Genomic DNA, 16795 nt, shown 5'->3' with positions numbered 1-16795 from the left:
TGTCAGTGGGTGGGATTGACCCTCAGGCTGACTGGCTTCAGGGTTTGGCCACCTCCACAGCTTACGGGCTGCTGAGCGGGGTGCTTACCCCACTAAATGGAATTTGCCCCAGCAGGCTCCTGTGCCTGTTGAAACTGTTCTTTGGTTGTGCCACTTGTGGGGCTAGTTGGGCAGTACTCTGCTATGGTCTGAAGCCAACCTCCAAGTATGTTGGTTCTGGGGCCACTTGGGAGGGGCTCTGCTACAGGCCCAGGTCAGCTACTGCCTGTGACTGGCAGGGGATTACCTGGTAGGAGCTACAAAGTGATGGGTGAGGTGCGACCGCAGGGAGTCACTAGAGTGGAAAGCGTTGTGGTCACCAAGTTAATGTAGATTCTGGTTTGGTGCCAGTGCTGAGCCTGGAGCTACTCAGCAAAAGTCTTATTGCACACTGAGGCCCACAGGCTCTGATAGTTTTTTAAGAAATAGTGCAATGTGGGCAGGTCTGGTTGCTTGCAGAGAAAGTGCTTCCCGCATTGGGGGAGATTGGTGGGGTGGGATCCCAGCAGGGCAGCAGGGCAGAGCAGTGGAGCTAATGAGACCTATTAGATTCAGACTTGGCCATAAATGTAGGGGAGAGGCTTAACAAAGGAAAGATGGCATCTGCCAGATGGCTGCAAGAAAACAAGATTCCTCATAGGGAAAATAGTGACTGTCCTCCAGCCCTCCCACTGAAGCCACACACCTCAATCTGGCCACTGTAATGCCTCTGATGCCTCCCAAGTCACTATCCTTCTGCTGGAGCCCAAGGTGAGTGCCTATGAATGAGGGAATCTGTTTGCAGGCCATTTAAAAGGACATCTCAGTTTCCACCAGTCTTTCATTCCACCTAGATAATTGGAATCCCCATTGTTTTTCACAACCAGATGTGGCAGCACCTCTTCCTGGAACCCTTTCTCCAGGCTGGGGAACTTGGTGTGGGGCTGAGGTTCCTCACTCCTCTGGAGGCAACATTCTCAGTTGAGATATCTCTCCCAATGCTCATCTGCCACACGTAGGTGTAGAGGCTGTTTCGTATCTCCTCTCTTCCTACCAGTCTCCACATGGTTTCTTTTTTAAGTCCTTAGTTATAAAACTTCTGTTTTGCTGGACTTCAGATGATTCTCCAGGTTGATTGTTCTATAATTTAGTTGTAATTTTAATGTGTTAATGGAAGGAAGCAGACACAGTGTTTATCTATTCCATCATCTTGATTTTCCACCTCCCAACTATTTCTTAAAGTAAGAAAAATTTGTTGCTTACAAAATAGCATTTACAATGCATAACAAAGCATAACAACAATTGCAGTTAAATCACAATTCTAGAGCAATGCCAATGCCACTAAATCTCCCTATGTGCCAGCTATTTTTCTAATGTTTGTGTCCCAACCACCAATTTCATGTGTTGAAATCCTAACCCCAAAAGTGGTGCTATTTGGAGGGAGGGCTTTGGGAGCTAATTAGGTCATGAGGATAGAGCCCTCATGAATTAGTGCTCTTATAAAGAGGGATCCTGAGAGGGCTCTCTGTCCCTTTCACCATAGGAGGACAGCAAAGACAGCTGTCTATCACCCAAGAATGGGCCCTTATCAGACAATCTTGTCTTTCATTTTTGTTGCTGATCACTTGGTTATCTCATTGTCATTCTTTTGTTGATAATCTATTTTTCCTTTGGCTAATTTTAATGTCTTCTCTTTGTCTTTGATATTCTTACATTTTACAACAATATGTTTGTGTGTATGTGCATGTGTGTGTTGAAGTTTATCTCACAGTGAATCCTTCGGGTTTTAGAATCTGAGGTTACTACCTCTCATCAATTCCAAAAATGTCTCTTTCATTGTCTTTTCAAATATTGCTTTATCTCCTCCTCTATTGTCTCTTTTTGAGATTCTGGTTAGAGGCATATTAAATCTTCTCACTCTATCCTCAGTGATTTACCTCTCTGTCATATTTTCTAGCAATTGTCTCTCTGTGTTGTATTCTGTGTAAGGTTCTCCAATCTATACTTACCACTCCCTAATTCTCTCTTCAGCTGTGGTCTTTTTTGCTGTTAATTCTTCCATGGAGTTTTTAATTTCAATCTTTTTATTTTTCATTTCTATAAATTTTAGTTTGTAATTTTTCAAATGCAATAGATATTTTTATACTCTGTTTCTGCTTCCTCACATTTTTGTTTCCTTTATAATTTATTTTAATGTATTGAATGTGCTCTTTTTACTTTTAAATATATTCATGAATTTAGAAGATAATATATTTTTATCACTCATGTTAAGTCCTTAAGCATAAGAGAAGTCTTCTATATATTTTTTAAATTTTCATTAAATTTATTAGTGTGACATTGGTTAGTAAATTTATGTAGGTTTCCACTATACAATTTTATAACACATCGTCTATATATTGCACTGTGTGTTCACCACCCAGAGTCAGTTCTCTTTCCATCACTATATATTTGACCCCCTTTACCTTCTTCTACCACCCCCTTTGCCCTTAAATAACCATTAAACTGTTGTCTGTGTCTATGGTTTTTTGTTTGTTTGTTTATCTTGTTTGTTGTTTACAGTTTTATATCCCACATATGGGTGCTATTATATGGTTCTTGACTTTTCTGTCACTTATTTCACTTAGCATTATAATCTCAAGATCCATCCATGTTGTCGCAAATGGCACTATTTCATCTTTTCTTATGGCTGAGTAATATTCCATTGCATATATGTACCACATCTTCTTTATCCAATCGTCTATTGAAGGATACTTTGGTTGTTTCCAAGTCTTAGCTACCATGAATAATGCTGCAGTTAACATAGGGGTACATTATCTTTATGGATAAGTGTTTTCAGATTTTTGGGGTAGATACCCAGAAGAAGGTTTGCTGGGTTGTATGATAATTTTATTCTTACTTTTTTGAGGAATCTCCCTCCATACTGTTTTCCACAGTGGCTGTATCAATTTAAATTCTCACCAATTGTGTATGAGGGTTACTTTCTCTCCACAACCCCTCCAACACTTATTATTACTTGTCTTGTTGATGATAACCATTCTAACTGGTGTGAGGTAGTATCTCATTGTGGTTTTGATTTGCAGTTCCCTAATATGAGTAAAGTTGAGTATTTTTTCATATATTTGTTGTCTGCTTATATGTCTTCTTGGGAGAAGTGTCCAGATCCTCTGCCCATTTTTAAATTTATTATTATTATTATTATTATTATTATTATTATTATTACGTGTGTGTGGCTGAGTTGTATGTTCTTTATATATTTTGGGTATTAGCCCCTTATTGGAGGTGTTCTTTGCAAATATCTTCTCCCATTCAGTTGCTTGATTCTTTGTTTTGTTGATGGTTTATTTTGCTGTGCAGAAGCTTTTTAGTTTGAGATAGTCCCATTCATTTATTTTTGTTTTACTTCCCTTGCCTTTGAGGTCAAATTCATAAAATCCTGTCTGAACCCAATGTCCATAAGTTTAGTACCTATGCTTTCTTCTATGCAATTATTTCATGTCTAACTCTTAGGTCTTTGATCCAGTTTGAGTTAATTTTGGTGTATGGAGAACGATAGTAGTCTAGTTCATGCTTTTGCATGTGGCTTTCCAATTTTCCCAACACCATTTATTTAAGAGGCTTTCTTTTCTTAATTGCATGTTTTTTGCTATTTTGTTGAAAATTATCTGCCCATATATATGTGGGTTTATTTCTGGGTTCTCAATTCTATTCCATTGGTCTCTGTCTGTTTTTCTGCCAGCACAATGCTATTTTAATTACCATCACTTTGTAGTGTAAATTTTGTAGGGACGGTGATACTTCCAGCCTCGTTCTTTTTACTCAGGATTGCTTTAGCTATTCTGGGTCTTTAGTGATTCCATACAAATCTGATGATTTTTTTGTTCTAGTTCTTTAAAAACTGCTGTTGAGATTTTGATGGTAATTGCATTAAATCTGTGTGTTGCTTTGGGTAATCTGGCTATTTTATATAACTATGTTGATTCTTCCAGTCCATGAACACCTTCCAATTCTTGTGTCTTCTTCAGTTTCTTTTAATAATGTATTATAGTTTTCAATGTATAGGTCCTTCACATCCTTTGTTTATTCCTAGGTATTACATTGTTTTTGTTGTAATTGCAAAAGGATTTTTTTTCATTTCCTTTTCCTGAATTTTCATTGTTAGCATATAGGAATGCAATAAATTTCTGTACATTGATTTTGTATCCTGCAACTTTACTGTATTTGTTTAATGTTCCTAATAGTTTTTTTTTGTGTGTGTGTGCATGTGTGTGTGTGTATGTGTGTAGTCTTTGGGGTTTTCTGTATAAAGAATCATGTCATTCTGCAAAAAGTGACAATTTAACTTCTTTATTCCCAATTTGGATGCCTTTTATTTTTTTCTCTTGCCTGATACCTATCTTAAGAAACAAGAAAAATCCCAAATAAACAACCTAACATTACATTTTAAAGAACAAGAAAAAGAACACATGAAAAACAAAGTTGACAGAAGGAAGGAAATATAATAAAAATTAGAGCAAAATGAAATGAAAGAGAAAACAAAAAGACAACAGAAAAAAGTTAATACAACAAAGAGCTAGTCATTTGAGAAGACTAATAAAATTGACAACCCCCTGGTGAAACTAACTAGGAAAAAAAGAGAAAAGACAGAAACCAACAAAATCAGAAATGAAAGAGGAGAAGTTACCCCAGATACCACAGAAATACAAAAGATCGTATAAGAATATAACGAAGGAATATATGTCACCAAATTTAATAACCTATAAGAAATGGACAACTTCTTAGAAATCTATAACCTTCCTAGCCTGACTAATGAAGAACTGAAAAATCTAAATAGATTGATCAGCAGTAAGAAAATTGAAACAATCATCCAAAACATCCCCAAAAGCAAAAGTCCAGGACCAGATGGCTTCCCTAGTGAATTCTATCAAACATTCAAAGATAGTTGAATACCTATCCTACTCAAACTCTTCCAAAAATATTGAAAAAGAGGCAATACTGCCTAACTTATTTTATGAGGCCAACATTACTCTGATACCAAAACCTGGTAAGGATAACACACACAAAAGAAAATTACAAATCAGTATCTCTTATGAATACAGATGCAAAAATCCTAAACAAAATACTAGCAAATCAAATAGAACAATACATTACAAAGATTGTACATCACGATCAAGTGGTTCAGTCCAGGGGCACAAGGATGATTCAACATATGCAAATCGATCAGTAAGATACACCACACAAACAAAATAAAGAATAAGAATCATGTGATCATATCAATAGATGCAGAAAGCACATTTGTCAAGATACAACATCCATTTCTGATTCAAACACTTAATATAATAAAATAGGTATATAAGGAAAGTACCTCAATATAATAAAGACCATATGTGACAAACTTTCAACTAATACTATACATAAGTAATGGTGAAAAACATTTTAGGTGAATAATTCAAACAGTAGACAGATAAAAAAGGGAGGCAAGACAATCACTCACTTTATTCATGAGCCAAACAGCAAGACCTAATTGACTTCCTTTAAAGATTGAAAAAAAAAAAAAAAAAGTCAGGAAAAAATACCATGGGACCCATGCAACAGTAAAAATTAAAAACAAAACAAAAAAAACCTGGAAAAGCAGAAGGAATAAACAAGAAGAAATTAAATCACCCCAAATCACACTAAAAGCACCAAGAAGTAGAACTCAAACTGAAGACAATTGGACATAGAAGGCAAACTATTGAAAAAAATCACATAGAATTTAGTGGAAAATGGCATAGAGTGAAGGTGATTAGAGAGAAGATGAAAGATATGGCCAACATATAATGGAGAAGTGACATATGAATGACTGACGTCTTTGATGATGTGAGAGAATAAATGGAACTGAAAAATTTACATAATAGAAGAATTTTCTGAAATAAAGCATATCTTAAAATTATATTTTAAAAGGGCTCACCATATTCCAAGAAAATTTAATAAAAGCTTTTTTCTAGAACTTTAAGGATTGAAAAAAATTTCTATAGTCATCTAAGCAGAGGGTAAAAGGACATCTTCAAAAGCAAAGAAATTGGACATATTCCAAGCAATGTTAGATGCTAGAAGAAAATGGAACAGTGGTTAATGAATATTGAAGGGGGGGAGAATTCTATACCTGATCTAACCACCTTTCATGAATACTGGTAAGAGAAAGAAATTCTCAACTATGCAACTCAAGAAACATAACATTTATGCAGTTTTCAAATTTGATCAGGAAAAACATTCAAGACAATGAACAGATGAGTAACAATAATGAATTCACAAATGAAAAAATCATGATGTACAAAAGGTTTGGCAATGAGCTTTGAATCTATTCATACATAAAATTGTATTTAAATAACTGGTATTCTAAGTCATGAAAATGAAATATATAATTGTTGTAATGCCTAAAAGAAAAATTACATAATATAAAGAATAATATTTTGATGGTAATAGACTGGAACATGAATCATATTTGCTCTCAAAACTAATAGAAAAGTGAGGAGAAAAGAAGATAGTATTAAATAGATTAATTTCATCTTTCATCATTTCATTTCTAAGGTAAATTGAGAAATATAAATTAAACATATTATTTAATACACTTTACAATGTCCAGTGTCCAAATTGCCAGACAGAGTGTGGTGGTGGCCTTCTGAAGTGGCCCCCAATGGTCTTTACCTCCTGGAATTCATGCCCTTATGTGTAGGCTGGACATAGGACTTGCCTCTATCAAAGAAAATGTGGCAAAATGATGGATTTCACTTCTAAAATTAGGCAATAAAAGACTAAGACTATGACTTCTGTTTTGCTCACTCTGACTCTTCTCGCATGCCTGCTTTGATAAAGTTGTGAGTTGCCCTACGGAGAGGCCCATGTGCAGGAAATTGAGGCTTTCAAGGGCCCATGAGGAACTAAATCCTGCCAACAACCACAGGGGTGAGCTTGAAAGCAGATCCTCCCCCCAAGCTGAGCCTTCAGCTAAGAAGGGAGCCCAGTCCAATCTTGACTGCAGCCTGTGAACACCCTGAGGCAGAGAACTCGGCTAAGCCATGCCAGGATTCCTGACCAACAGAAAGTGCAAGATAAGAAAGTGTGTGTTGTTTTAAGTTGCCATGTGTTGGGGTAGATATTTACACAGCAATAGATAACTGATACACAGAGGAAGATAAAAATAATAAAAACCAAACAAAAACAAAGAAAACATCATAAAGCAAAAGAGAAAATGAACAATAAGGATTCAAAACGTAAACAGACATAACAGATGAGACTAAACATATCTACTTAAAATAATTTCAAGTGGGATAGAATTAACTATTTTTGACAAATGATTCAATGGGATAAAGGGAGTCACTTTATCATGGCAAAGGATACTATTTACTATAAAGTTATTGCCAGTTTGAATTTTCATGTATCAAATAATGCAGCATCAAAACACATAAAGCAAAACTTCAAGAAATAAAAGGAAAAACAATGTTAGGAAAGTTTAGTAAATTTTTTTCAATTCTTGAAAAATCAAGAGAAAAAACATATATGAATATATAGGATGTGAATAATATGATCAAAAAGATTGATGATAATATCTGCTATTTAATAGATGCTCAATACGTACTTATTATACGAATTTTATATCCTACAAGGAAAAAACCCCTAATATTTTAGTATTCATGTAACATTTACAGAAAGAAATCATATGTGCAGGGGAAAAATGGGACAATATATACCAAATATTTAAAAAGAACAACTCTTAAAATGGATCTATTGAAAACTTTCACTTTCTGGTATTTTTTTCTGATTGCTTTAACTTTTACCACATATTCAATTTGTTTCCATAATAAATAAGATCTTTAAATGTTGCATCTCCTTATCGCTTTAGAATTTTCTTGAATCATTCCATTGTCTTTCTTTCCTTTCTGACAGAAAAAAACTATTCCATCTTCCTTCCAAGAAAAAAACAGTTAGCTCATAGTTCCACCTTCTCTAGAATGTTATTCCATCAATTATCCTCTGTTCAAAATTTTCATGTTTCTGCTTCTAATGGCTTCTTCATGTCACCTTACAATCACAGTTGTCTCCTGTCCCCAGTCAGAGAGCATCCCTTCACCTTAAGGGTCCAGCTTCCTCCTGCCCTTCTTTGCTAGAATTTCTACTGCACACTCCACTTCCCAATTACAAATCCACCTCTTCTAGATATACATTTTATTGAATCAATATTGTTTATGGACCTTTGTTCTTAGAGTAATTACTAGCTTATGACCAAATCCTCAACTCCTTCAAAGGTTTAACTCCATGAAAAAGATCAAGGGCAGAGGAGGAGAAGACTGCACTCTGAACAAGCAGGCCCCTCCCCTGGCAGGAGTCCTGGCTGAGAATTACCCTGGGACTGAGTCCTCCCTTCCCCAGACCACCAACATGGATTAAGAGTCCATCTGATTTTCAAACCTCTTTGTCAATGTCCATTCTCAAACCTCTGAGTCAGGGAACCCAAATACTCCTCCCTACTCCCCACACTAACAACCTCCCGACCATTGTATTTCTTCACTCCTCTGGGACTGGTTTTATTATCCCCTTTATCTCTGTTAATGTCAGTCCCCACAAGAAGTCCCAAACTCCCTAGTCTCTCCGGAAGTCTCATTCCCTCAAGGCTTTGAATATCCCCTGATCATTCTCCATCCTGCTGCCCTTTCCAACCCCTGAAACTTCTCCACTGTGCCCTCTGAATTCGTGATTCTTCTCCCACATCACTCTTCATTGCTACCACTCTAGTCCAAGCTACTATTACTTCTCACCTGGATTATCGCAATAGCTTCTCAGCTATTTGCTTCCACCATTGCCCTCTGTGATTCGTAATGGATAGAGCAGTCAGAATAATCCTTTAAAAATATGTTTGACCATGTCAGTTCTCTGCTCAGAACTGTCCAGCAGCTGCCCATTTCATTTGGGATGAAAGCCAAAGTCCTTGTAATGAATACCCTACAAGCCCTACAAGACTTGTTCCAACCCAGTGTTGCCCTCAGTACTCCTGCTTCTCCTTCTCCACTCTCCAATCCAGCCACATCAGGACCCTTGCTGTTCTTGAAAACTCCAGGCACACACACTCACTGTGTGGCCTATACCTAACTGTTCTCTCTTTCTGGAATGTTCTTCTCTCAGAAACCCACAAGGCAATTCTCTTACCAACCCCAGATCTTTTCTTGAATGTCACCTTCTCAGTAAAATTTACCCTGATCACTGTATTTAACATTTCAATCTACACTGCCTCCTGCATTTCCAGTCTCCTTTGTCCTGCTTTATTTTTCATAATACTTATAACTTTCTAAGACACCATAAAATTGACTTATTTAGTTTATTTTTATGACTTATTGTCTGTCTGCCCACATTCACCTTAGATAGGCTGCAAGCTGTATAAGGGCAGTAAACTTTCTTGGTTTTATTTGTTGATATATCTCAAGTATCTAGAATGGTATCTAGCACATAGTGAACACTCAAAAGATATTTGTTGACTGACTGAATAATGGTTCTCAGCATTGTCAAACCCACTGCCCCTTTTACTAACATATATGGGATAATATCCTGTTTAATATTGTAAGGGGAAAGTCATAAGGTACCTACACATGTCATTAAAAAGATTCAAAGCTATGCTCTAAGTGTAACATAAAGGGAAAGGTAATATGTGATTCAACATGGAACTGCTCAGGCATCGCTAAACTAAAACACACAACGAAGTAGTAAGATGCTTGCAGCCAACTGCAGAATCACCATGAAATGAACAGCCAAAATGGACTGTATTGATTCAAATTCCAGGAGTAGTATTGCCATTCCATTTACTGCATTCCAGAAAAATTTAATGTATTTTACACTCTGTGAAAAAACACTTTATACTTATATATAAAGTAGATTCTAGGCTCAGGTAAACATAAACAGTTTTTTTCATCTGCATGAAAGAGCTGTGGGATAGTCAAGTCACACAGGATGCAGGACAATTCTTTGCTGTGCAGGACTGTCCTGGGCATTGCAAGATGTTTAGCATCTTTGGTTGACCAACGGCATTCTAGTAGTCTTCTTTCTGTTATCACTGGGACAAGTAAAATTACTCTGGTAATTTTTCAAAACAACTCCTGGAGGTAGTTCCATTCCAATAGACTCCTGATCTGTAAATCCATTAGCCTCTTCTCTATTGTAATTGGAAACCTCTCTGTAGATTTTGACGTATTGATGAGCTCATCCTCACTCCCTTGGCTTCCATCACTGCACTCTTGCATCTTTCCCTTTCCCTTTCTCCAATTCCTGCCTAGTGTAATTGTCTGATTCCTTACCTCCCCCCGGCCCACCTCTGCTGCCCTTCCTTTTTCCTTTTCACATGATCTTCAACTACCTCTCCTAAGAAATTGATTCTCCAAGTTCCATTCTACATGATATCCAAACGTACACTTCTAATTGCCACTTTGTCAGTCATACACAGAAAGCCTCGAGTTCAAAATACATGTTCAAAATCAAACTAGTCATCTTCCTCCAAAGCCTGTTATCCCATCAGTTGTACCTATTTATGTGAATGACAACATCATACACTTACTCAATCTAGAAATGACAACCATCTTTGATTTCCTATTACTCATTCCCCTCATCCAATTGATTGCACTGTTCTGTCCATTTTCCATCTGAAGTCTCTCACAGCTGCTTCTTTTTTACCTCTGTAGTTCAAGCCATCATTACCTATAACTTAGAATATTGTCACAGCCTCCTAACTGGTACTTCTACTCAGATTTATAGTTTGATGCTTCCATAAAAGGAGTTTCTACAGGTAATACGAGTATTTATAAATAATATTATTTCTACTTAGTATATTGCCTGGCATATAATAGGAGTATAGATAATATTTATTATATTATAATATTAATAATTAATATTATTGAAATTTTATTTATTTAATTAATAATAAATAATAATAATTACACTATACCAAGTGTATTCCATCTCTTTTAATCTGCACAGCCACATTACAAAGTAGGAAATTTCATTATTTAAATCTTAAAGATGAGGCAAAAGAGGTTTGGGAAAGTTAAACAACTTAACCTAAAAGTTACAGGGCTAGCTCCGAGTGATAGCAGAATTCCCCATCTTTTTGACTTCTAAAATTTCTGTTTGTGTTATATATAAAATTATATATATAATAGATATACACGTTTTCATATCGCCTAATCAAAACCTTCTATTCAGTCTCTATCCCTATCCCACCTGCCTTTTCCTTCCCACTCCACTCTTCCAGTCCATAGGCTCTTCTTCTGGTTTTACTTATCTCGGTATTTACTAAGGACTTATCCATCAGCTATTTCAAGCAAGTCCTTCACAGCAGACTCCTCTTCTTTCACTGCGTCCACCACGTCTGTCCACAGCTCTCCTTCTCTCCATCTCTCTTCCCAGCTGCTAAAATAGGGTTGAGGAAGGAAGTGAAGAATGTGGAGTAGCTCCAACCTTGGTAGGTGTGAAGACAAAAAACTTCCTGCACCTTGAGTTTTTCTCTGCCTAACTCAGTGTTGCTTTATGGTTCTAATATAATGAACCAATTAAGTAAAAAGTGCTTTGTAAACTGTAGAGTGCTCTACAAATGTAAGGTGCAATTATTCACCCTCCCTTTGTATATTAAGGGCTTCAACTGAGTTATTCTGTGAACAACAGAATAGGCGTTCCAAGCAGAGAATGCCACGTGTATGTTTGGGGTGAAGGGAAAATAAGGTCCTAAGTAATACGAACTTGGCCTTTGTCATTACTGCCAAAAACCCATCTTAAAATTTCACCAGAGTTCAGCCAGTAAGACATTGTATTAGCCTGAAAACCACCAATTTTAAGATCTCTCTGGGAGTGTCCTCTTCTCCACAGCTGTCTGGGGGTTTTAAGTTCTTAAAAATGTTCGCCCTTACATTGTTAAGGCCCCTGTCCCTTACTGGCCTCCCCCATTCCCGGTGGCCCCAGCTACAGTACCCTCTCCCCTACGCACCCCAACGGCCCGCCGAGGACTACATTTCCCGGCATGCCCGGCGCACCCGCCCCGTTGCTCTGGGGCTGGGCGCGTGGCGGCTGCGGAGTTCTGTGCGGGAGGAAAGCCTCCCGGTGCCGGCCATGCGGGGAGGTAAGTGATCCACTCATGTTGCCAGGGCACTGGGAACGTGCCCGCCCTCTCCCCAATCCAGGATGAAAGGAAGCGAAGCAAACCACAATAAAAACCGCCTTGCCCTCCCTCGTCTCTGCTGTGTGTCCGATACTCCCGCAGCTTGTTGCACCCACGAGCGTGGAATCTGTCACTCTGGAGTGGAACTGGGGACAGAAGCGTGCCTGGCCCCGTGGAGAGCTGGGGCTTGCGAGGGGCCGTGGCGCCCAGCTCGCAAGCGGGATGGAAGCTGGTGGAGGCACCGCTCGGCGGGGCGCACGGCGGCGCCACACCCCCACACTCCCTTTTCAAAGATAGGCTGCCCCGAGGAGCCCTCAAACTCAAAGACCAACCGTTTCTCCTTGCAAGTCTTGGCCGTAAACTTTTCCCTCTGTCGCCGGTGCCTCAAGCGAGTGCTTTGGCTTTCGGACGCCTCTGGTCCAAGACACTTCCTGGTGTCCCCTCTCCTACCCTCTGCCCTGCCCCAAGCGCCCCCCTCTCCAGTCGCTCCTCACTTTCCCTTGAGACACCCTTGGGGACCCATTGAGCTCTACCCTGCCCTCGGGTGACTTCTCGAAATTTCTTCTGCAGATATAAGGACCCCACGTCTGCCCTCTGCCACGCGGGCTGGACATTTGAGGGCTGATTCTCTGCCCCCGTCCCCCTGACCCCCAGACCAGAGGCAGGGGCGGGTGGTTCTTTTGGGAGGGTGCTGCCTCCCAGAACAAGTCCTCTGTCTCTGGGGGATGAGTGCTGATCAATAAAAGAAGCCCAATGGAGGCATCAGTTCCCTTCCTTCCTGATCCACCTCCCCTCCCCCTATCTGAGCCCATTCCCAAGTGTGGCCGAAAGTTCTGCTCCAGAATCCCCACACGAGGTCAATGAAGGTATTTTAGCACATTCCCTAATAGCCTGGATCAAAACGTCTTGTTTGTTTGCATCTCTTTCTCTCTCTCAACATAACACTCACACACACATTGTGCACACTACACGCACACAACACCCATATATATTACACATAGTACATATAGTCATCACACATGTACATTGCACACACATTTCATTTATGCTACACACTACAAACACATTTTTATTAGCAGAGAAGAGGGTTAATATCAAACAGTTCATTGAACGGAGTGAGGAGGAAGTGATTGAGTACTAGTATATATGCTTATACTCACAAATGTCAATTTATTCCAAAGTTAAAAGCTAGCTGATAAGTGCAATCTGGTGTCAGAACTTAAAATGCCTTTGTGGCTCATTTTTTTACAAAATGGGATTGATTTCCTACAACACCTTCTGAAACCCTTACCCTTGTCTAACAGGCTAATGTTTGATCACAGCAGGCAAGACAGGAGGGGATGTCCTTTTCTACATGCAAGAAGAAATCCTGGGAGAATCATCACAGAATCCTTCCTCCTATGAGTGTGTCTAAGGAAGAGTTGAGTGTAACTACATTTTCTACTCTTTCCTTTCAAAAGTAGGGAGCTGAACCTGATTTTATTCTGAGCAGAGGCATGGCAGTACTGTCAGGACACCTTCCTTGCCCCCCAGGATTCAGACAGCCCAGCCCTCTTCCATTTGAACTTAGTTGGAGAACAATTCAGGAATTTCAGATCAATTCCAAAAGCATTATAAAATCTGTTGCTAAAAGAGCTCTCTTGTCGTTTTGATCAGTGCTGGTAAAAGACCCACCTGTTTGACCCATGCTCAATAAATGGTGCTCAAAAATATATGAACACTTAGAATTTATCCCTAAATAATTGTTTGCTTTGTCGAGGGTGTAATGGCAAAGGTGGACAGAGAGATTACTTCAAATCTTTCTCAGTGATAATCTCTCAAGAAGTTGACATTTTCTGATATTCCTGGAATAAGCAAGAAAAAAAAATGTGACTGAAATTCAGGTTGCAAAGTTTGGTCATGGTTGCTGGTTCTGTAGTGCCCTTAAAAACTACTAAAGAAAAGAGAGGTCAGCAGCTTTCTTCTCAATTCTGCGTGAAATCTATACAGTATTATAGCAGCAGATGACTTTTTCTGGGATCCTTCTTGGGAACCTGTATTATCTGCCTTATCTTGAGTGGTTTTGTTTACATCTTGGCCTAAAAGTGTTCAAATATTGATTGGTTTTTATTTCAATGACAACCATGTCCTTATATTTCCTGTACATCTGCAGCATGTTTGTGGAATCAGAATGTTTCCCAGCCAAGCAAGAGAACTGTGAGATTGACCAGGCTAACAATGAAAAGATCATGTCCAGTCTCTCTATTCCACATCCCAGTTTCCTGAATTGGGATTTAGGGTGGTGGTGGTGGGAGATACTGTGAATTTGGGGGGTGGTACAATATCTTGTTTTTCATATGCAATTAATAGAGTACCAGTTACTTATAGATAATAGGTTAGTTGAATTTGTTGAATTGTGCTTTTTGTGCGACTGGGATAAACAGTTAAAATTACACCTCACAGAACTAATTGTTTTATAGAATAAGGTTTGTTTCGTTTTGAGTTTTTGCTGACTTCATCTGGGAGGATGAATGCCAAAATAAAAGAATGTGGGCGTTCTCAGGAGATCTGGTCATCTACTTTGCATCCTCTCTGAAATACGTTCCTTCCTGTATAATAAAGTAAAAGGATTTTCTGCTGGGCAGTACTTTCCTTATCCTCACAAAGAGATTACTTAAAAGTCAGCCATGGGAACTTTGTCCACAACTCTCTATTAGGAAGAAAGAGTAACACAGGATTGCAGCTTCTGCGAGTTCACTGCCTATTGCCCCTAAGTACTGGGTCTTTCTCTTATTGCCTCTTATTGTTTTTCTCCCACAGAGATGAAAACGAAATAGTTTGAAACATGACATTCATGTTCAGAACCACAGCAAAGACTTATCATGTAGCAACAATGAAGGGGAGGGAGAAAACAAGCTGTTTTCCCCCTCCTTTGTGCAAGACAGGTGCAGGGAGAATTCTGCAGTGTTTGGACTCCTGATTCATTCACTTCCACTAATTGTGCTGAAGGTACTTAGCAAAAGTGAACAGGCACACTGTAGCTTTAAAAAGTCAGCCATGAACCAGAAGGCAGTTGGTGCAGCTTGTGTGTGATTCCTAACGTCATGTTGGCTGAGAGCCAGCCTGGTTTTATTTCACTGTGTCAAATTGTACCTCCTTATTGCATTCCTTTGCCAGCCTACTTTGTGAAAGAAAACATTGGGGTTTCTTTGGCTGTTCTTGATAAGCCTATAAAAAATGACATGTTTTAGTTGCTTCTAGGTAGGTTTTTTTTTTTTTTTTTTACTCTTCCACAAAAAAGAAAAGAATAATAATAAGAAGAAGACAATGTAGTGTGGTGGTACAGAATATCATTGTGTTTTGTTCTGGTTTGTTTTCTGAGATGCTTAGAAAATGGTGAATATGTAACAGTTTCCAACTGAAGTGAAATCATTCTTTTGGCATGGAGCAGCAGCACTGTCTTCTGTCTACTGTGTTACGGTGTGTGAATGTATGTTAATATCTATATGTATATGCAATGTTGGCTTTCTCTATGAATGATCTAAGTGGTTTAGCAACTGGAAGTTTGTGTGTCTGCGTGTGTGTACCAGTGTATCAGGAGTGAAGATTACCCCACACTTACAGTATTATTTGTTAATCATCTACTTCTCTAACAGTGATAAAATCTTGTGAATATACTTAATGATGTACTTGTCATGTCAGAGTAATCCCTAGAGAAGGAGTGCCGAAGTATAAAGTGATTTGAGAGGAAATGTATTTAATTTATGGCTTCAGCTGTAGAAGAACCAGCACGTTTCAGAACTAGTTTTTTTTTTCTTTAAGCAGTTTGTTCATAGCTTTTTCAGCTTGCTAATTGCATATTAATTGTGGAAGGTTTTTTTATTTTTTTCACAGTCCTCATCCTACTAAACAAAAAGACTAAAGTGATGGATGCTGTTATTTTCCTTGAATGATGTGGTGATTTTTACATAAATCTAATTAGCTGCCTATCCTCTCACACACACACACACACACACACACACACACACACACACACACACACATATCCTTTCTATGCTAAGGGCTCTCTGACATTTTTGTGAGCTTCAGTTTTACCAACGGCATGGCCATATCACAGGTTTCTGAGGCTTTCGCTGAGAGTATGTGAGGAAGGGGGATACTTGCTGACAAAAGCTTTAAGTGCTCTTTTGCATTGCAATGAAAAAAATATAGAAAGAGTGGGAGTGGGAGTGGACCAAAAAATATGCAATAAGGAAAAAAAAAAATCACAGCCCTTGGTGGGAAAGGGCAGGAAAAAGGGGATTGTTTTTCTGGACTTTGACTCATTTATGAGTTGCAATGTCTTAAGTGAGAGCTTGGCACCCAGAGGAAGCTCTGCCAGTTCACACAGCACTTGTTTTGAACAAGGATTCAATTTCATTTGCAAATGCTTATTGTCAAGGCAGGGAGTGCCAGTACAGATGAAAGCACCCCAACCCGTCTCCTCTAGTTCTTTAGGTTTAATCACATCTCTCCAATCGCTGAGGGAACTGGAGATTTAAACAAACATACGTGAACTGGTGTGAAGCTGTGAAAGGAACCATTATGTTTCCGATTCAGAATATATATTCTTCTCTCACTTTCTAAGAA

General features: G+C 38.7%; 1 protein-coding gene across 3 annotated transcripts in view; it reads left to right on the top strand.

Annotated features, from left to right (window-relative positions):
• The first annotated feature begins 12070 nt into the window (after positions 1–12070).
• SAMD13 (sterile alpha motif domain containing 13) overlaps positions 12071–16795 on the top strand; it is a 42211-nt gene continuing 37486 nt past the window's right edge. The window contains exon 1 of one of the 3 annotated variants that reach the window (XM_081055865.1): positions 12071–12148. In XM_081055865.1, the coding sequence (XP_080911991.1) occupies positions 12139–12148 (10 nt within the window). In that variant the 5' untranslated portion in view covers positions 12071–12138. Of the gene's footprint in view, positions 12149–15291; positions 15428–16795 lie in introns of those variants that run through there. The other 2 variants (XM_081055867.1, XM_081055866.1) reach the window with 2 other exon arrangements.

Source organism: Rhinolophus hipposideros (assembly GCF_964194185.1).
Source record: "Rhinolophus hipposideros genome assembly, chromosome: 8".
In the NCBI taxonomy this organism is placed as follows: Eukaryota; Metazoa; Chordata; class Mammalia; order Chiroptera; family Rhinolophidae; genus Rhinolophus; species Rhinolophus hipposideros.
Note: the sequence above shows the minus strand (reverse complement) of the source record. Positions and strands in the feature narration are given on the sequence as shown.